At 34.0% G+C, this 22,281-nt stretch overlaps 1 protein-coding gene across 3 annotated transcripts in view; it reads left to right on the plus strand.

Moving 5' to 3' along the window:
* Nucleotides 1-22,281, plus strand: part of TRPM7 (transient receptor potential cation channel subfamily M member 7) — a 112,386-nt gene that overhangs the window by 55,670 nt on the left and 34,435 nt on the right. For all 3 annotated transcript variants that reach the window (XM_024761869.1, XM_024761871.1, XM_024761870.1), the window contains 9 exons: nucleotides 1,933-2,073; nucleotides 2,364-2,498; nucleotides 3,080-3,360; nucleotides 4,379-4,607; nucleotides 5,696-5,851; nucleotides 5,929-6,072; nucleotides 12,085-12,213; nucleotides 13,691-13,969; nucleotides 19,895-20,069. In XM_024761869.1, the coding sequence (XP_024617637.1) occupies nucleotides 1,933-2,073; nucleotides 2,364-2,498; nucleotides 3,080-3,360; nucleotides 4,379-4,607; nucleotides 5,696-5,851; nucleotides 5,929-6,072; nucleotides 12,085-12,213; nucleotides 13,691-13,969; nucleotides 19,895-20,069 (1,669 nt within the window). The remainder of the gene's footprint in view (nucleotides 1-1,932; nucleotides 2,074-2,363; nucleotides 2,499-3,079; nucleotides 3,361-4,378; nucleotides 4,608-5,695; nucleotides 5,852-5,928; nucleotides 6,073-12,084; nucleotides 12,214-13,690; nucleotides 13,970-19,894; nucleotides 20,070-22,281) is intronic.

A 22,281-nucleotide genomic window follows, 5' to 3' on the forward strand; every position in this document is an offset into this window, starting at 1 on the left:
AATTTAAACTATTGATATCCAATAGTTTTATTTCCCTTGGTGAAAAAGTACTCATATTTAGTTAATTGAATTATTTTTAAAGTTTCTGAACTGAAATGCTTTCCTTCTAGAATTCTTCATTCAACTGTTTTACTTGCCATTAAGTGTGAGTGAGTATACTATTAAAAAATGGAAAACTTGATAGAAATGTCATTTTCTGTGTTTTTTAATATGTTTAATACTAAACTAACATTTCATAGAAAGAACTTAGACTTTGTCATACTTAAAATTTTTTTAATTTTTTTCCATGTGCTTTTCTTTGTAGCTTTATTGAAATGTATTTCACATACCATAACATTCATCCACGTGAAGTGTATATATAGTTCAGTGACTTTCTATATTCAGGGTAGTGCCACCGTCACCACAATTTTAGAGTATTTACAGTACCCCCCAAAGTAACTTCATACCCATTAGCAGTCTCTCCCCATTCCTGCTCCTTCTCTACTCCTTGCCTCTGAGCCCGCCCTAAGCAACTGTTAATTCTTTTCTATCTCTGTGGATTTTCCTATTCTGGACAGTTCACATTAATTTTTGTTTGTTTTGTTTAAGTAACTAAAACTTTCTTTTTTTTTTTTTTTTCTTCCCAGAAAGCTTGAATAATGAGGGAGACCTTCAGTCCGGGGATTTCTTAAACACATTTGCATTATGATTTACTTATGTGGTTTAGCAGAACTATAGTTGTTAATTCTGGGAACCTCACATAGGAGATTTGTTATATGTTAACTTCTTTTACATTGATGGCTGTAATAATAAGCCCAGTTTTTCTACTTGCATAAGTGAAAAATCCTGAAGTAAAATCAGTACTTGAATATTTTCTAATTCAAATTAATGAGTTTTCTAAGAGTTATTTGTATAGCTTGAGAAATTGCTTATCTTTTTTTTAGATAATTCACATTATTTTCCTTAAATTAAGTTTTTCCCATACAAGTGAATTCATAACATAAGGGTATTTGTCAGATTAAAAAAAAATAAAACTAAAATATCTATCATACCTGACATCCTTAATCATAGAGCATATTTTGAGGTTGCTTAAGATGAAATTAAAAACAAAAATCTTGTACTTAAGGTGAAAATATGTTTTTTGATTAGTTTTTAAATTAGCAATCTAAAGAATATAGGTATCTAGAAATTAGAAACTTCACAGATGCAGCCAAAATATAAAAAGTATAAGCATTTTAAAAAGTACTAAGTTCATGAAGTTATAGTTAGGGAAATGAAAAGAATGGTGATGGATGGTGTAAGAGGGCAGAATTGGTTAACATATATAACTCATCTGATGATTAAACCCTTTAACCAATAATTCATTCTGAAACTGTCTTTCCAAACTCACAAATGGATTATGTTCCAAAAGTTTATTTGTAAATTGATGCCCTGGGAAAATGAATTTTTATCTCTGAACGATGTTATAGGCGGCAGTTGAATTCTAGTCAAGGCTATAAAAACGTGTAATCTACAATATGGCCAATATAATTTTGGTTAAAAATATTTATAAGTATTAATGGGCCCTTCAGGAAACATTTATAGCATTATTTATGCAGGAAAATGCAACTTATGTGCCACAGTGAAACAGAATACTTGGCACTTGGAGGTTTCTTTGCCTGTGTGTGTGAAGTATTAGTACAGTGGAGAGATCAAATTATCTTCCTGTTGTAAGCCATACTCCTGTCCTGAGCCACACCGTTGGGACTTCAAAACTTCAGAATCTCTCTTCTTACAAAAGGAAACAGAAACAAATCACCCCCCTCTTCTGTAAAGTTAGCTGCTGGCAACTCCAGCTTCCTGTAACAAGTAAACATTTGTTATTTTGGAGAGTAGTAGGCACATTTCTAGGCATGGCATAGAAATATTGAGAAACACTATTTTGTCTTTTTAAAACTAATGCTTTGTTTTCAGGGAAATCTTCCTCCAGGATATAAGATCACTCTAATTGATATAGGACTTGTTATTGAATATCTTATGGGAGGAACCTATAGATGCACCTACACTCGGAAACGTTTTCGATTAATATATAATAGTCTTGGTGGAAATAATCGGGTATGTAATTAATATTTGGGGGGAAGTCTATAATGTGCTTTAAAATGAACTTACACACTTTAAAAGTTAAAAATTACTTAGAATGGTAAAAGTGGGATTGCCTTAAAAACATGAGATTTTAAACTAAGAGTACTTAGAAATACTTTGTAATTGAAATCCTGAAGAAACTATGTATTTTTTTTGGTGTGCGTACACACATATTTATATACACATACATGAGTAAAAACTGATTTTTTAATAGCATAACAGCATATTTAAATCTATAAAATCTAATAAGCTTTTGTTTTCAGAGATCTGGCAGAAATACCTCTAGCAGCACTCCTCAATTGCGAAAGAGTCAGGAATCTTTTGGCAATAGAGCAGATAAAAAGGAAAAAATGAGGCATAATCATTTCATTAAAACAGCACAGCCCTACCGACCAAAGGTATATTTGTTTAAATATTACCCTTTCTGGCTTTCACATTTTGTTCTTTCTAAATTACTTAGTATTATGAAGCAAAAAACTACTTGTTTTAGTAAGAATTATCTTTTGGTTTTAGATATGGTATTATATCCTTGATTCTTCATTTTCCTATATGCCAAAAGATATTCATTGTTACTTAATGATTGTTATTTTTTAGTATTTATGATAATGACCAAAATTTTTAGATGTTTTGATTATTGCTTAACTGCCTCCTTTTATTCCATATTTACTTGATTAACAACATGCAAGACAGGTGTTATCCAAACTTTCCTTTCATTAATATTGTGTTTTATTGGATATTAGTTGAAATATTTAGGCCCTTTCTTTAATCCTGGAAAACTTCGTTGCAAAGACATGTTTTTGGAAATGACATTTCTATAAAATGAATAGCGGTAATAAAAATCAAGTGTGTAAAATTTATACTATTTTGATTTGTGCAGCTGTATGAAATTGAAGAATAAAGGGTATTTTATTAAAATTCTCACATGAATGTCATATGGCCTTATTTTGATGAGCCTTATAACATTTATTTTCTCTTAAAGATTGATACAGCTGTGGAAGAAGGAAAGAAGAAAAGAACCAAAGATGAAATTGTAGATATTGATGATCCAGAAACCAAGCGCTTTCCTTATCCACTTAATGAACTGCTAATTTGGGCTTGCCTTATGAAGAGGCAGGTCATGGCCCGTTTTTTGTGGCAGCATGGTGAAGAATCAATGGCTAAAGCATTAGTTGCCTGTAAGATCTATCGTTCAATGGCATATGAAGCAAAACAGAGTGACCTCGTAGATGATACTTCAGAGGAATTGAAACAATACTCCAAGTAAGTTACATTTTATCATTTGAAACATTTTAAAATACAAAATAGATGGGGTTTAAGTGGAGATTATAGTGCCATGCACTAATTAGGTTACGTATTATAATTTTACTGGAAAATTTAAGAGAAACCCACTTTCTAAATGTTTAAGTTTTTAAAAAAAAACTCAGAAAGAAACTGCTGCCTAGGCATGTATATTGTTTGCAGTTCAAGAGTTAAATATCTCAACAAGAAAGAAGAAATGCCAGAAATCAGTTTAATAATTAGTTGTACATAATAGCAATTAGATTAGGAAAAGTTCCATTTGAAGTGGTAGGGAAAGGAAGAAAGTGAGGTTTGAGCTGTAGTCTAAGGAAATAAATTTAATTCAGCTGGAAGGGCATTTCAGATGGTGGGACTACATATGTAGAAGAATAAAATAGTTCACAAGTTTTACAGTCTACTTAGGGGAGTAATAGAATATTAAGCTAGAAAGGTAGTTTGTAGGAAGCTTTATAATAGAGAATAGGACCACCTTCCCCCAAAATGGGCTGTCTTTGGAAGAGAGTAAGAGTTGTTACTGGAAATAACTCAAATAGAGATCCTGTGATCATGTTACCAGGGATTTAAGATTAAGATGTTCTTCATATTAGGTTAGTCCCTATTCACATTATTCTTCCTCTCTACTGGATACCAACCCTCTTCTATGTTTGAAATATTATATAGAGACTTTCTGAACAGAACATCTGAATATTGTCAGTTTTGGTTTCCTGTGAGTCTATAGGTTTATTTCTAGGACCAGGGGAAAGTGCTCCGGAGTCACATTTTCAGTCTTGTTCCTAATGTGGCATATTTTAATATTTTGTGATTTTCACATAGTGGATATCTGAAAACGCAGGGCTACTATGATTCTGATGCCTCACATTTCCCTAAGTGTGTGTGTGAAAATATTAAAAACTGGAACATGTTATGAATGACTTAAGGATAATGGTTTAAAACTGCAATTTGGTAATCTGAATATGTTTTGGCTTTTATCTTTTGATAGTGATTTTGGTCAACTGGCAGTTGAATTATTAGAACAATCCTTCAGACAAGATGAAACCATGGCTATGAAATTGCTCACTTATGAACTGAAAAACTGGAGTAATTCCACCTGTCTTAAGTTAGCAGTTTCTTCAAGACTTAGACCTTTTGTAGCCCACACCTGTACACAAATGTTGTTATCTGATATGTGGATGGGAAGGCTGAATATGAGGAAAAATTCCTGGTACAAGGTATACCTTAGAAATAATTTAATATAAAGTGTGTGATTAGATAAAAAAGAACAGAAGAATTAGCTCAGCTGTATAGTAAAATGCCTTGATTTGTGAGGGTGGTAGGGGTTGCGGTGTTGGCATTTTATCCCTCTTAGTCTTCACTCTGAATCCTTTTCAGGTGTGATGTATAGTGATTGTTTCCCCAGTCTGAGGCAGAAGCATGAGAGCAACAAATGGGAGTACTGGCATTTATAGCAGCCATGAAAAAAAGTTGTTGCTGTATGAAAAGATGATTCCCAAATTCTAAAATTCAGGACCTATCTACTAACTTAATAATCTGTTACTTTTAATTTGCTTGAAGTATATTGGATCTGCTCGGTTTTTATGGTTAAAAATTGGGGTAAAATGTTGTCTGGTACTTTCAGTTTCATTAGTGAGAGATTTTACTTTAAACTTTCCTTTTTGTTATTTTATGTCTGAAAAAAGGTATAGAAATATAGAAGGCAGAAATCAGGCAAGTAGTTTAATCACTGATCATTGTAAGTGGATAATAAATACTGATCATATATTAAAAATAATGGTGAAGGATTAACCCTGATATACAATTATAATAGAAACCCTGACACAACAATTATAATTTCTTTGTGCTTGAGGATTTTGCAGGTAATACATAAAATTTTGGAAATAAACCTTTTTGTTTATAGAGGCACAAGCTGAGTAATCACGTTGTGACATGGAACACTTGCAGAGAGATTTAGGATAAAATTAAGCACATATTAACTTCATAAGGCTTACATTTTATTTAGACAAAAATGTATTTTCTGAACAAATTGTAACCTGATTTTTTAACAGGACAGGTGTATAATAATTATTAAATCTTTTCTGTACCCTTATATCATAATACTCAAATGTTTTGTTACTCTTTAAAACAATTCAACCTGGCCTCTTTATATATAAGTAAAATGTGAAGTTTTTGTTTTTTCCCTGCACCACCAGGGGAAAAATGGCTAATAATCAGGAGATTGTATGCCTTTTTATTGCCTTTATTATATTCTTGAAGGCCATTAATTTTAAAATGTAAACTTTTGTGTTTCTAAAATTTTTAGGTCATACTCAGCATTTTAGTTCCACCTGCCATATTAATGTTAGAATATAAAACTAAGGCTGAAATGTCTCATATTCCACAATCTCAAGATGCTCATCAAATGACAATGGAAGATAGTGAGAACAACTTTCAAAACATAACAGAAGAGATTCCCATGGTAAGGAGGAGAAAAAATTTAAAGTAAATATAAATTTGTTGTGAATAAATGTACAATAAATGTTCTTTTTATTTTAGGAAGTATTTAAAGAAGTAAGAATATTGGACAGGAATGAAGGGAAGAATGAATTGGAGATACAAATAAAATCAAAAAAGCTTCCAATCACACGGAAGTTTTATGCCTTTTATCATGCACCAATTGTAAAATTCTGGTTTAACACGGTATGATTTTTTTTATTGAAGTATAATTGATACTATATGTTACAGTGTATAATATAGTGATTCATAATTTTAAAGGTTATACTCCATTTATAAAATATTGGCTATAGTCCCCATGTTGTACAATATATCCTTGTAGCTTATTTTATACCTAATAGCTTGTACTTCTTAATCCCCTACCTTTATATTGCCCCTCCCCCCTTCCCTCTCCCCACTGGTAACTACTAGTTTGTTCTCTATATCTGTGAGTCTGCTTCTTTTTTGTTATATTCACTAGTTTGTTGTATTTTTAAGATTCCACGTATAAGTGATATCATACAATACTTGTCTTTCTCTGTCTGACTTCACTTAAGATAATACCCTCCAAGTCCATCCATGTTGCTGCAAATGGCAAAACTTCATTCTTTTTTATGGCTTAGTAATATTCCATTGTATATATTTACCACATCTTTGTCCATTCATCTGTTGATGGACACTTAGGTTGCTTCCATATCTTAGCAATTGTAAATAATGCTGCTATGAACATTGGGGTGCATGTATCTTTTTGAATTAGTAACATGGTATATTTTAAAATTGAGCAAAAATTGTTTTTACCACATTAAAAACCATTCAGTTTTATTAGTTAACGTATTAAGTTCACACATGGTCTAAATAAACCTTTAACAATCCATCTATGATTCCCTATCAAAATACAGATTACAATACAGAAGAATTCTCGTTCTTTGAATGATCTGAGAATTGTGATTTTTTTGATTTACCCAAAGAAGCCTATTTAGTAAACATGGATGTACAGTAATTTTATAACTTCTTATGGAAGGGTTACCTATATTTTTCTTAGTTATTGATGAAGATGTATTTGTTTCAAATATGCCAACTAATATTCATGACTTCTATCTGTTGATTTAATGAATGTTTATCAAGATTTTAATGAATTAACATCCTTTTATCCTAAAAGCAAATGGGCACAACTATTTAAAGTTTACAGTGATCCTCTGTCTTTAATACAAAGAATGATTCCTTGAACACTTAACTAATGGTGATCTATAGGAATGATTTAAATCAATGACAGATGTCATCTCCATTTAGATTTTCATTGTACATTTTACATTACAGGCTCTTTAAACATCCATGGAGTAGTAAAAATAAATGATTGCTACCTAATATTATTTTCAAATAATCTCAAATAATGCCAATATAAAAAAGATGCTGATAATAATTACACCTGCCCAAATATCATTCCCTGTGATCCTGTGATAAATACCACAAATTTTATAAGTGTTTTAACTTTAGATTATTTTCTGTAATATTCTCAATTAGAGTAACGCCAGAAAAATTATTGACTTTAATGCTTTCTACTATGTATTCTGATATTTGTTTAGATTTGATTTTTGATTAAGTACTTTCACATTATTTTCATCATTCAAGTTTCTTTCCACTGTGAACTCTTTGTTTTCTGAAGTATATATTTAGGACTGATGTCTTTCATCACTTATTACATTTGTAGGGTTTCTCTCCACTATGGATTCTGATGTTGAGCGAGGTAACAGCTCTGGTTGAAGGCTTTGTCACATTCTCTACATTTGTACGGTTTTTGCTATTATGGTTTTTTTCTACTTTTTCTACTGTTATTTTCTGATGTTTTTGAGAGCCAGTTAAAGGCTTTGCCACATTTGCTACATTTGTAAGGTTTCTTTCCAGTATGAGATCTCTGCTGAATAAGATACGAATGCTGATTAAAGGTACTACCACATTCTGTACTTTTGTAAGTCTTCTCTGCAGTGTGGATTATCTGATGCTGCTTAAGATTTGAGCCCTGGGTAAAGGCTTTGCCACATTCTTTACATTTGTACAGTTTCTCCCCAGTATGAATTCTCTGATGTTGAGTACATTTTGAGCACCATTTGAAGGCTTTTCCACAGTCTTTACATTTATAAAGTTTCCCTCCAGTATGAATTTTCCTTTGTCTACTTAGATTTAATGATTGATTAAAGACTTTCCTACATTTATTACACTTGTAATATTCCTCTCTAGTATGATTACTCTGATGTTGAGTAAGTTGATGTTGAAGACTGATTAAAACCTTTATCACATTCACTACATTTGTAAGTCTTCTCTCCAATATGAATCCTCTTATATGTAGTAATATTTGAGCTTTGATAAAAGACATTCCTGTATTTATTACTTTTAGAATGGTTTTCTGAAAATTCAGTGCCCTGATGTTTCATAAGACTTGAGTCTCCGTCAAAGTTATTGTCTGATTCAATGCAGGGATAGCTTTTTGTTCCATTATAAATGCTGTTGTAGTTATTGAAAAATAGAGCTCTTGGTTAAGACCTTACACAGTTTATTGCAGTTTAAATTTCCAAGTCGACAACTTTCATGTTTTCCCAGCAGCATTTTTTGGAATAAATCTTCCATGCCTACTTTGTGGTCATCAAAATCTGGGTGTTGTAAGAAGACATAGTTGGGTATGTGGCTACTGTCTCCATTCCCTTCACATCCTAGAGATCCTTTTTTTGCTCCAAAAAGGTGACCAGATCCCTATAGCTCTCTAACATCTGTCCCTGTACAATTCCCATTGATCAAAGTCCAGTCATTCCCACTCCTCTTGAGAGAAATCTATGGCCACATCTTGGAATGTCAGCAGTCCCTGAGAAGCTGCCATTTCCTCCTATTCTTTCTCCTGCTCTGGGTTGTTTTTTCATCAATATTATGTTGAAGAAACACATCAGCATCTTGAGAATATACCTTCAAAGGTGTCAGCACATCTCCCTCACCAGCTCCTACGCACAAGCCGAACTTTCATAGTTGACTTTGAAATGCTGAAAAGGCCAATTTCTCCCATCCTTTGTCTCAGGAGAAATACAGGAATCACCAGCTCCTGGCCTTTAAAAATGCTTTGCTGAAACCCTTTCAGGAGTTTGGGTTTTTGGGGGCATGAGCCACCAGTCTCCTTGCATTGCCTTGCAGTAAACCTTTCTCTGCTCCAAACTCCAACATTTAGGTATTATTTGGCTGGGGCTGCGGCTGCTGTGGGCGCCCGTGCCCCACCCCCGGCTTGGGGCACCCCCTCCAGGAACCCCCTAGGGGTGGGGCCATGCATTCTGCACTCTCCCCCAAGTGACTGAGGGCGGAGCGGCCCCGCCAAGCAGAGCCAGCAAAATGTTTTTAAAAGATAGGCTTTAAGGGTACCTTTGGTTTAGAGTCCATACTAATCTTGATATAACTTAGATCACTGGAGATCCATTTTCCACTTAAAAGAACAGTACGTTCTCTGATACACAATTATAATTTCTTCGTGCTTTTGGATTTTGCAGATAATGTTAAAATTTTGGAAATAAACCTTTCTGCAGTGTTAGTTGATGGTGAAAAATAATCTAGATTATTCATATAGTTTTATTTTTCAGTGGTATGATAGCTTATTTCTTTAATCATAGTACATGTTTGGTTATCTGTCACATAATTGGTTTTTCCCTTGCCAGTGGAAGAACAAATTTTACTACCAGGTTAAAGAGCATACATGTCCATAGAGGAATGGACTCCATCTGAGAAACACATGAGACTGGTGCCTACTTTTTTCCAGGGGCCAAGTGAATGAGTTTTTACTCCCCAGGAAAACTTTTAAGTTGTTTTTGGTTTTTGTTGTCATGTTTGTTGTGTTTCATTTTCATCATTATCAGGCTTTTTTTGAATTGCCAAAGTATGCAAATGTTAGTTCTCTGTTAGCTTTATGCTAATATGAACATTTGAGAATTTGTTCCTTCAACCATTGCTTTCTCACCTACACACATGCCCATTAACCTGAGACTAATTCATTACACTTCCTTCCCGATACGAAAATTTTCTTGCTCCATCTTGTTCAGATGTTAAAATTGTAAATCTGAATTACCTAATATAATCCCCAAATTCTGTCTCCACTAATGGAAATAACATAGGTTTCATATGTTTGCATTCGTATGAACAACTATTTAAAAATGGACAATTCAGGTGGCTCTAGGAATTTTTTTCTTTCTTTGCATATTGCAGTTTACTTCTCTACTCCGCCATAGTTCAAATCAAAGATATGGCTTATTTTAAAACTGGTAGAGGCAAGGAAAACGATGAGAGAATTCTCAGCCACAATTGTTCAAGGGTCAGAGAGTCTGGGTTTTCCTCTGAAATGAAGTGACTCTTCAAATGTTATTATATGTTGTTCCTTATCATCTCCTTAAAACCTTTCTTGTTAAGAGTCTCAAAGGTGGGATGTTCTCTTACCTAGGGAGAATGTTTTCCATATTTGTTTACATTTCTTGGGATTCAACCTCACTGATTGGGAGCTAAGAAAATATTGGGTTGGCCAAAAAATTTGTTGGGTCTTTTCTGTAAGATGGCTGTAGTAGCACTTAGTTGTCTTTAACTTCATTCAAAACAATTTTGTTAGGCTGTATTGTGACAGCTGTCATATCAGCGTGCATTTAAAAAAAGCTTATCAAAATTGGCGAATTTTTGTGTAGCCATTTTAATATTGAAGATGGAAGAAAAACAACATTTTCAGCATATTATGTTTTATTGTTTCAAGAAAGGTAAAAACAACTGAAATGCAAAAAAAGATTTGTGCAGTGTACGGAGAAGGTGCTGTGACTGAATATGTCAGAAGAGGTTTGTGAAGTTTCATGCTGGAGATTTCTTGCTGGACGATGCTCCGTGGTCGGGTAGACCAGTTGAAGTTGATAATGATCAAATCAAGACATCGAGAACAATCAATGTTATACCACATGGGAGATAGCCGACATATTCAAAATATCCAAATCAAGCGTTGAAAATCATTTGCACCAGCTTGGTTACGTTAATCACTTTGATGTTTGGATTCCACATAAGTGGAAAAAATCTTCTTGACCGTATTTCTGCATGCGATTCCCTACTTAAATGTAACGAAAACATTCCGTTTTTAAAATTGTGACAGGCAATGAAAACTGGATACTGTAAAATAATGTGGAATGGAAAAGATCATGGGGCAAGTGAAATGAACCACCACCAACCACACCAAAGGCCGGTCTTCATCCAGAGAAGGCGATGTTGTGTATATGGTGGGATTGGAAGGGAGTCCTCTATTATGGGCTCCGGCCAGAAAACCAAACAATTAATTCCAACAAGTACTGCTCCCAATTAGACCAACTGAAAGCAGCACTCAATGAAAAGCTTCTGGAATTGGTCAACAGAAAATGCATGATCTTCCATCAGGATACCACAAGGCCACATGTTTCTTTGATGACCAGGCAAGAACTCTTATGGCTTGGCTGAGTAGTTCTCATTCATCTGTCGTATTCACCAGACATTGCACATTCGGATTTCCATCTATTTTGGTCTTTGCAAACTTCTCTTAATGGAAAAAATGTCCATTCCCTGGGAGACTGTAAAAAGCATCTGGAACAGTTCTTTGCTCAAAAATATAAAAATTTTGGGAAGATGGAATTATGAAGTTGCCTGAAAAATGGCAGAAGGTAGTGGAACAAAAGGGTGAATACGTTGTTCAATAAAGTTCTTGGTGAAAATGAAAAATGTGTTTTTTATTTTTACTTAAAAACCAAAGGAACTGTTTGGCTAACCCAATACCAGTTGTCTTTCTTAGGAATACTACTTGGTTGGGGGAAGGAGGAGCCACATATTATGTGTTTCTTGATGATGGTGATGAAGTTCTATAGTATGATACTTGAGGTATAATATAAGTTAAGTGAAATTATGTGGGCTATACTGAGAACATAAACCTGGTATTATAAAATTCTTCCTATGAGAAGTACTAAAAAGTCAACTAAACACACTTTTACCTTGGGGACCATTTATAAATGGTTGATTGATAAATGCAATGTCTGCATGGAAGAAGAGTTACTTCTGAAACTTTTTTAATGATTGAAGCTGGGAGATACTTCACAGGGGCTCATTTTGTCTCTTTTTTTGTGTATGCTTGGAAATTTTCATAGTAAAATTGTATTTTATAATAAATTTTATTCATATCTTGTATTTTCTTTTTTTTATTAGTTGGCATACTTAGGATTTCTGATGCTTTATACATTTGTCGTTCTCGTACAAATGGAACAATTACCTTCAGTTCAAGAATGGATTGTTATTGCTTATATTTTTACCTATGCTATTGAGAAAGTCCGTGAGGTATGTCTTTAGTTTTTCCTACCAATAACTTAGTGTATATATGGAGGGTGTTACGTTTTGTTTTGGTTATGTGTGTGGGTATGTGTTATTCATACTCACGCACATAACCATGATGTAGGTGAGTATATTCATATACCCATCTGTATCACCCAGTAGGTGATGTTATTGAAATATATAGATTGTTTGGTTTTGCTGTTCTAAAAGTGATGGCCAAAGAATAGAGATTGTGTGGTTAACTTTGTCACAATTACAAAGATAATGATTTGTCTCAAAAAATAGATTTGTTTTTGTCTTATTTCCTCAACATTCATATTTATGTTCTTTGCCATTCTCAAAAAGTATTAAATATACATATAGCCAATCAGGTAGATAAATTATAAGTATATTCTTACTTTGCTCTTAGGTTGTACTGCTCTAAAGTGTACTGTATTGCCCATTGAATTATCATTTAGATCCCTTTGTCCATCAGAGTTTTCAGTTTAAAATTGTAAATTTTCTAATACCCTGATTTTGGAAAAAAAGGTTTTTAAAAAAGTTTTATACTTTCTGTTTAATCTAGTACCTATATAAATGTTGTTTTATAACACAGTTATTTAAATACATATGAATTATTTCATGTATCTACATTTAGAGAGTACATGAAATTGCAAAAATAGATAGAAGGCATTGTACTTCCCTCCCACTTAGGTATAATAGGAATTTAATAGCTTATGCATTTTAAATGCCTTTGAGTGCCACAGCCCATATGTTTATGAAATCTGTTGTTTTACTAACATGTTTGAAGAAATTAAGTTGTTAAATTGTGAAAGCAAGTTGCATATAATTTTTTTATTCATAAAACAGTTCTGCAAGGATTTATTAGATAGTAATAAAAGTGATTGCCTCTAGTGGGAAGGAGAATTAGTTGGCTAGGGGTGAAGAGTGGAAGGGAGACTTTTCAGTATTTACTTTTGATACACTATGATTTTGAAGCTCTAAATGTATTACCATTCCCCACAAAAAATTTAAAATATTTTTTATATTAAAGAGCTAAGTATAGCTACTTAAACCATTGAGTTGTTTACTTTCTGCAAATAAGGCACCTTTGGAAGATCCTACCTGGATATCCTAGTGTTGTTTCAGTGAAAAATAAAACAACTTTTGATAGGTATCTCACATTCCAAGTCTAGAGAATTGTGTTCTAATCCAGGATTTTCAGTGTCTTAGTTGGATGACCTTGGTTGAGCAGGTCATTTTTTTGTGGGTCTTTTTTTTACTTTTTTTTCCCCTATATATAGAGAATGAGGATAAGAAGTATCTGTCTTTGATATCTTATTGAATTGTTTTGGTGATCAAATGCCAAGATAGTCAAAATACTTTGAAATATTAAATGATATATAAAATTCTGCTCTGACAGTATAATTGAATTCTGGTATATGTTTTAATAGGAAGAAAGTGATGAAACCTTTTTTTTTTTTTTTTTTTTTTTAACCTGTAGATCTTTATGTCTGAAGCTGGAAAAATAAGCCAGAAGATTAAAGTGTGGTTTAGTGATTACTTCAATATCAGTGATACAATTGCCATAATTTCTTTCTTCATTGGATTTGGACTAAGATTTGGAGCAAAATGGAACTTTGAGAATGCATATGATAATCATGTTTTTGTGGCTGGAAGATTAATTTACTGTCTTAACATAATATTTTGGTATGTGCGTTTGCTAGATTTTCTAGCTGTAAATCAACAGGCAGGACCTTATGTAATGATGATTGGAAAAATGGTAAGTTGAGAGGTGTCTGATAATACTCATGGGTTTATTGATTTTTTTCTTAAAATCATAAAAATATGTTATTAATATAGTTTTACTTGAACCAGAGAATGATAGTTCATATTTATTTGCCTCATATTGCAAATAGCCCCATTCCTAAGGATATTAGCTTTTTTAAAAATTTATTTATTTATTTGTTTTTGGCTGAGTTGGGTCTTTGTTGCTGCGTGTGATCTTTCTCTAGTTGCAGTGAGCAGGGGCTACCCTTTGTTGTGATGTGCGGGCTTCTCATTGCGGTGGCTTCTCTTGTTGCAGAGCATGGACTCTAGGTGCACGGGCTTCAGTAGTTGTGGCATGTGGGCTCAGTGGTTGTGGCTCGCGGGCTCTAGAGTGCAGGCTTAGTAGTTGTCGCTCACAGGCTTCGTTGCTCTGTGTCATGTGGGATCTTCCCGGACCAGGGCTCGAACTTGTGTCCCCTGCATTGGCAGGTGGATTCTTAGCCACTGTGCCACCAGGAAAGCCCAAGATATTAATTTTTGAAGAAAATATTTGAGGGGATAAAATTAGGAAACCTTATTTTATTTGTTTTCTCTTGAAATACTTTAATTTTTAAATGTTACTTGCTAGGGCTATTTGAAAAAATATGAACTTGCCAGCTCCAATCTATGAGTTTCTTTTCATCTTTACTACCACTACCCTAAACCCAATCTGTCATCATCTGGCACGGGCAGTAGTATAGTAATCTGTTTACTCACAAGCACTCTGGCCTGTCTTCAATCTATAATATTATAGCCAGAGTAATATTTCAAATATTATAGCCAGAGTAATATTTCAAAATGCAAATCTGGATATGTCAGTTCTCTCTGGATATGTTCTTCTTAAAAACATCTTTTAATGATTTTGCATTACTGCTAGAAATCAGTGTACTTAATAATGAAACCCATAAGCCTTGTCCAATTTGACTGTTGCTTTCCTTCCTTTCTTCCTCCCTCCTTCCCTTCTTCTCTCCCTCCCTCCCTCCCTTTAAATTTTGAGATAGTGCAGTTGTAAGAAATAATACAGAGCGATTCTGTGTACTCTTTACCTAGTTTCCTCCAGTAGTAACATCTTCCTTGCTTTCTTAAGTCTCACCTCTTACCATTTTTGACCTCTTATTTGTGTTCTAGTCACACAAACCTTTATCTTTTTCCTTTAACACAGCCCCTATCAGAGAACCAAGAATAGCTCATGTTCTTTCTGTGTAAAATGATCACCCTCATGTACACTCATATCCTTAGCTTTTTTCATTAATTAACTTAGTTTTGTCCTCCAGATCTTGGCTTCAACATGTTTTTTTTCAGGGAAGCTTTTTTGATCTTTTTCAACTAGATCAAGTTTATTTGCTGTATAATTTTATGGGACCCATGTTTTTCCCTTCAGAATATTTATCTGTGTCTAGCTGTATTTTAAACTACATTCTTATTGTATTATTTATATTCTCCTCTAGACTTTAAATTCCTTGGAGTAGAAACCTTGTCTGATGTCGGTCACCTTTATATCTCTAGTATCGCAATACTTACCACTTTAGTAGATTCCTCCTTAGTAAATATTTGTTGGTTGGGTGGATAAAACCATTTCAAGTAGGAAAAAAACAACATAAAAATACTGAACATTAATTGTATTTTCATAGGTTGGTAGTTAAGATTTTTTTCTCTTATTTTTATATCCTTAGCAGCAGATTATAAATTTAAAAAACTGTAATTGTTCACCAAGTAGTTTTTAATGTTTATTATATTTTCACTGTTATGTAAGACAGTGCAGATTGGTTATTAGGATATTGCCCCTGAACTTTGTGAAACCACATTGCTCTTTTTTGACTTTATCAGTCCTGTAGTTATTTTTAACAGTTACATAATCTAGCTTGAGGAGCCTATCCTACATAAAGTATTTTAGGAAATTATATGAGATATTAGTAAAACTATCAATGTGGTTTATTGATTAAGTTAATGAGTAGGGGATATAGGGATTCATGGAAAGAGAGAAATTTGTGGAGGCTTTTGTTAAAGCAGTGGAATCTGAGCCATTCTTCGAAAGCTTGAGAGAGATGGGAGTAAAAAGGAACAGGCTGACTGGAAATTTTTTTGTGATAAGGTATAGTTTGTTAGCAGATTGGTTAGACAGGGCGTAGTAGCTTGGAGTATATAGAACATTGAAAACTAGGACTTTAGAGAAGAAAAATATAGGGGAAACCATTGAAGAGTTTTCCTGCCAATTTTTGATTTTTCTTTACCATAAAAGAAGTAGGTTGACATTTCTCTGTCTTTCCTTATCATCTTGGAGTGACTTTTCAGTGTATGGATATTGAAAGCAGCTAGTCAGATTGTTCATTATGATGATTTTCAACCAGTGAGGCAGTCTGAAGAAGTCTCACAAGGGTTCCTCATGCTCAGTTCCAACCCACCACACTAATCTTGTCCCTTATTAATGCACTTTGCAAGATAATGCTAACTAAACAAATACTGTCAGTGGTTTATGTCTTTAGGTACCTCTTTCCTCCTATCTTTACTGATCCAGACTTTTAAAATTTATATCCAGAACATCTAATCTTTTCCTGATATAATATGCCCAATATTTTGCTTTTCCCATAGGCTTAACCAACTGGCAGGTTTTGTTTTTGAAATACAGATGTCAGGTTTAATGTGCAGTTTTTTATGCACTGAGCTGAAAAAATCTAAAATGTACTGGGTCTACTCCTGCCATAAATTTGGGCCTACTCCTGCCATAAATTACTTTCGGTTTTCAGTTGAAAAAGGCAAACTCTATTATGCTTCTGTTGCTTTTGTGAAAGTAACTTTCCTTTCCTTGTTCTAAAATTACTATTCATTGTAGAAAATTTTAGCAAGTGCAGACAAACTACCCTCCAGAGACATCCAATATTAACAGTTTGATGTATACCTTTCCATCCTTCAAGACATATATATGAATACGTGTGTTTATTTGTGTCAAACTTCACACGAATAAATGTATATAATAGTTTTATCGAAATGGGCTCATTATGTGTAGGCTGTTTCTCAGTTCTTTTTAAAATTGGTCTTCTAGATTAAATTTATCTTTTAAGTAACCCCACTAGCTCACAGGATTATCAGCATTGCTTTGCATTATGAAGACAAAATTTTTACATTTTTTGAATACAGAGTTTCATTATTATACTTGATTTTCCGCACTACACATTTTCCCTCTAGGAGAGTGTATCCTGCTCTCCCCAGTTAAGAATTACTGGTTTATTATTTGTCACATCAAAGAAATACTTACTATTCATCCATTTTGCATTCTTTCATTAAGTAGTGATATTTCCAGGAAAAGTTAGGGGAGTTAAGGTTTTGGGGGAGGAACTGGTTTTAGCCGAACGTTTTAGGGCAAAAAACTGCTCTAGCTCTCATTGTCTACCAGATTATTTAGTGACTTAGTATTATTGGGTTAATTTAATGGTGATATACAGTAAATGGAAGGTGCAGGAAGTATAAAAGTGAACAATCTTAATAACAGATGGAGATGGGAAAAGTAAGGAAGCCAAGAGAGAGTGGAGCTGTCTGGATTTCCATCTGAATCTTACCTCTAATATACTCCCAACACTCCCACCAGTTCTCCCATCCCAATTATAGGGAGCTGAAATATATATTTCATTTTCTTCTTTACCTTTGATCTTCTTTAGAGCCACCCTCCACCAGGATTATGTCTTTCCCCTTGTCAACCATTTATTTATCATATCATTATCATTTTTCTCCTAGTGCCATCTTCCCTTTCTACCTCCTTCAGTACTCTCAGATGGTTAATGTTCTAATTATCTGCTTAAAGTAGATGCTGCAAAGTATAAGAAATCCTTCATTAAAGTATACCTTTAATGAATAAAGGAGATGATTTTATAGTATGTAGTAGATTCCTAGAGTAACTTAACATTTTTTAATCATTGGGTATCTGTTATATGCTATGCATTATACTAAGCTGAGACTACAAAGATGAATAAGACGTGGTCCAGATCCTCGTGGAATTCACAGTCTAGTATATAAGACAAGCATGTGAGCAGATAGAGAAAGATATGATAAACTGTTTTGTGAAGACAAAGCTTTCACAAGGAACATGGTATTTGAAAAAAGTTTAGAAAATAGGTAGGAATTTTTCCTGAGCGGGGAATTTCTAATCAGAGAAAACAGCTTCATATCTTTCATAAAGATATGAAAGATTAAAGTAGAAGAAATCTTCACATTTGACATCTTTAATAGAGATCAGACTAATGAAAATTACATGGTAAATGCTGAACTCGTCCTACTCACTCCGTATACCTATATATTCAAGCTAGGAACCCTCATTTTAGATATAAGAAATGGAATATTCAGATATTTTAGTTAAATTTAGATCAAATATAAGGAAGATTGTCCAATAGGCTTTATGCGAAAGGTATGAAATCCAGAGAACTCTGAATCATCAGCCAACAGACCTTGAATAAATCTAGAATATTTCGGGTTTGGGTTTTGATTTGAAATTTTGAGTTGGGCTTTTTCTTTATTTAATTTGGATTTCAAATTACAGCAAATGCCGTGAATAATGTTTTGATGAATTATTTGCCTTTAAAAATCTTTTATCCCAAGATTTTGTTTATTGAAAACATATATTCTTTTAGTAGTTCTCTTAAGTGGTCAAATAAGGCATTATTTAACCATTTTACAAAGAAAAAAACTGAATCTTGGGTGGTGTATGGGATTTTTTTATTGTAAGTCACAGGGACTCTAACTTAATTTTAAAAAAAATTATTGGCAGATCTAACAATTTTAAAGGTAAAGGATCAAGACTAAATGATTATTTATAAATAAATATTTTATAATTTCTCCATCTAGTGTAGACTTACTGTCCTCTTTTCACAGTCCTGCCTTCCATTTCTACTCTCACTATATACTTGTTCAAAACATATGAAAATGTCTTAGTAATTTCTTTTAGATAGATTTATTACTGCAATTATTGTTAGTTCATAGTAGATTAAAGTACAGATTTATTGTAAATGTAGTCTCTTGATCTCCATGGGATTTTCCCCTTAGATTATTATTTGTGGATGAATATTATTACATATTACCAGAGTGACACTACATTCACTTTCTTAGATGTAAGTGCTGAACACTTGTACACATAAATAAGTGGATAGAAATTGAAGTTTCATTATAGCATTTCACTTAATTCTTTGAATTCCTGAGTAATGATGTCAAAATTCACATTGTGATTTAGCAATAAAAATTGTTTTTTAATGATTTATTATGTGATAGTTCAGTTAGGCTCTTTTTCAATTTTGTTGAAATTAAAGAATTTTAAACTACGTGACTTGCAAAAGAATTTGTTAACCAAATACGGGTCTCACTAATTTTTTCAACACCCATACTGATAATTCAGTTTGTTGTTTTATTTACCTCCTAGGAGGTTTTCACAGCCCAGGAGACAAAGCACCATGGTAGGGTTCATGATGGGTGAAAAGAATGCCTTTCTTTTGTGAAGTGGGCAAAAGATACTCTCAAAGGAAGGTAGAAAAGATAGTCTGCACCTCCTGTATAAGAACAGAACAGTTTTAGGAAAGAACTCTCATGGAAATTGGTTCCCTGAATCTGCCCCGTATGTCTTTACTTCTTTAAAATCTTCATGGACATGAGATAGGCAGACTCCAGTTTGAGCCTGTGATATGGTTCATTATGTAGAAGATGCCTATGACTTACCTGATGTTACAGATCAGTTTTTACATAATTTCCTGGATGTTAAGGTTTATGTAGTGATGAGGTTTCTTGAATGCTAATGCTAGGAATAAAAAGAAACTCAAAGATTCAAGTTATCTGTTGGAACATTAGAAACTGTTTTTTAAGATGAAGAATTGTCTTTGTGTTTCAATTCCCATGTATTTTAACAGTGTTCATTTTTTAACAGGTGGCCAATATGTTCTACATTGTAGTGATTATGGCTCTTGTATTACTTAGTTTTGGTGTTCCCAGAAAGGCAATACTTTATCCTCGCGAAGCACCATCTTGGACTCTTGCTAAAGACATAGTTTTTCATCCATACTGGATGATTTTTGGTGAAGTTTATGCATATGAAATTGATGGTAAGGATTTATGTGTACAGATATATCTTTTGGTTATTTCATATTTCAAAGTCAAAATTGCATTATAGTAATATTACAGATTTTCACAAATCAAACTGTTAACCAGCCTAAGTCCTCCCATGATACATTAATCCCAGAAGAAACATAACAAAAATTAATTGAAAAAAAAGTTTTTCAAAATTTTTTTTAGCTGCAAATAATGGAATCTGGCCTAAACTGGCTTACACAATAAGGACATATATTAGCTCACATAACAGAAAGTTCAGAGGTAGAGTGGTCTGTGGTCTTTGGGATTGGTTAATTCATGCTAAAGACACATTCTTTTTCATCCCAGTCCTCTGTAATAAGTATCTGATTCGTACAGGTTTTCCTTTACAATTGTAAGACTCTGTCACAAGCAACAGGAGGAAAGAGACACTGTTTTCCATTGGTTCTCTTCAGGGGAAAAAGTCCCTTTTCCAGATGCCTTCTGTTGAACCTATTTTTTAATCTCATTAGCTCAGATTGGCTTCAGTCTACCTGTCCAGGGCAAGGGTAATGGAATTACATTGATTAGTTGGATTGTATATACTATTTTTTTTTTTTTTTTTGTGGTATGCGGGCCTCTCACTGTTGTGGCCTCTCCTGTTGTGGAGCACAGGCTCTGGACGCGCAGGCTCGGCGGCCATGGCTCATGGGCCCAGCCGCTCTGCGGCATGTGGGATCTTCCCGGACTGGGGCACGAACCCGTGACCCCTGCATCGGCAGGCGGACTCTCAACCACTGCGCCACCAGGGAAGCCCGGATTGTATATATTCTTGAATTGTAAAATTCAACTCTGAATACATTCTCTGCATAAAGCTATTCTGTTGTTTTAGTTTAAAAGGCTAGATAACTTGTGGACATAGTTGATACTGCCAACTTTCAAGGATGTTCTTCTGACCTTCACATTGAGTTATAGAATCTTTATTTTGTTAGTTTGTTCATGTTCTCTCTTGCTCTCTCTCACCCATCTTACTTTACTCCTCCATCACCCCCATTCTGTGTTGCTCCTTACCCACCTATTTATAGGTGATTAGATCAGGGGATGGTCACATAGTAGTCATCAGTTGTTTTGAGATGTTGGTTAAAACAGTGAGGTTTTTACCAGCCTGGTAAAATTTTGTGTTTAATGGCTTCCTGTTTAGTGTCATTTCCAGGTTTTTATTGTCTGCTTTTTCTTATGTGGCTCTAGTTTAGTTATACACCATTGGATATAGTTTTTTACTCTCCTGCATTCTCTTTCTTGGGTATTTGCTTCAACAAACTAATCTGAATAGAGTGGAAATAGATTCATAAAAAATTTTAGGGGATTCCCTGGTGGCGCAGTGGTTGAGAGTCCACCTGCTGATGCAGGGGACACGGGTTCGTGCCCCGGTCCGGGAAGATCCCACATGCCGCAGAGCGGCTGCGCCCGTGAGCCATGGCCGCTGAGCCTGCGCGTCCGGAGCCTGTGCTCTGCAACTGGATAGGCCACAACAGTGAGAGGCCCGCGTACCGCAAAAAAAAAAAAAAAAAAAATTTTTTTAGGAGTGAAAGGACCTTATGCATCAGTTTGCCCGTAAAACCATTTTATGTGAAAGGAATGATACAGCCATGATGAGAATTTCAATGATGTATATTTTTAAAATGCTTACAAAACACCAGGTGCTAAGTGTATTATAAATATTTGTATAAAACTTGTCACTAATTCAAGACTATTTAATTCAAATCCTTGCCCTACTTGAATTTATTTTACTTTATTCCTCCTAAGTCTGGTGGGTATTAAAGCTCTTTCCTTCCTTAATTCAGCTGTGTTATGGCTTCAGAAACATTCCAGATGGAGGCAATGAAATGCAAGGAATTCAAATCTAATCATTGTATATTTAAGAGGCACTTTAACCATTCCTTCAACCCTCCTTTGTGGCATAATAAGCTAAAGTCAGTATTCATTATGTTTGTAGATTTACTATGAGTTTATCATACTCTTTTCTGGTTCAGTTATTTTTCTTATAGAAATGTGTGGCTGAATCTGGGAGTTTTATTCTTCTTAATGCTCCTCTGGCTAAACCCTACCTTGGAGGGTAGACATAATACAGAAATATATACTTCCTTGTATGGAGTAGAGTCATAGAATAGTACCCACATCCTTCACAAATTCTTCTCTTTTGGAATACTGTTAAGTTGGTGTTTGTATGGCTGCCTGCCCAAAAGC

This window comes from Neophocaena asiaeorientalis, unplaced genomic scaffold (assembly GCF_003031525.2).
Source record: "Neophocaena asiaeorientalis asiaeorientalis breed wild unplaced genomic scaffold, Neophocaena_asiaeorientalis_V1.1 scaffold111, whole genome shotgun sequence".
In the NCBI taxonomy this organism is placed as follows: domain Eukaryota; kingdom Metazoa; phylum Chordata; class Mammalia; order Artiodactyla; family Phocoenidae; genus Neophocaena; species Neophocaena asiaeorientalis.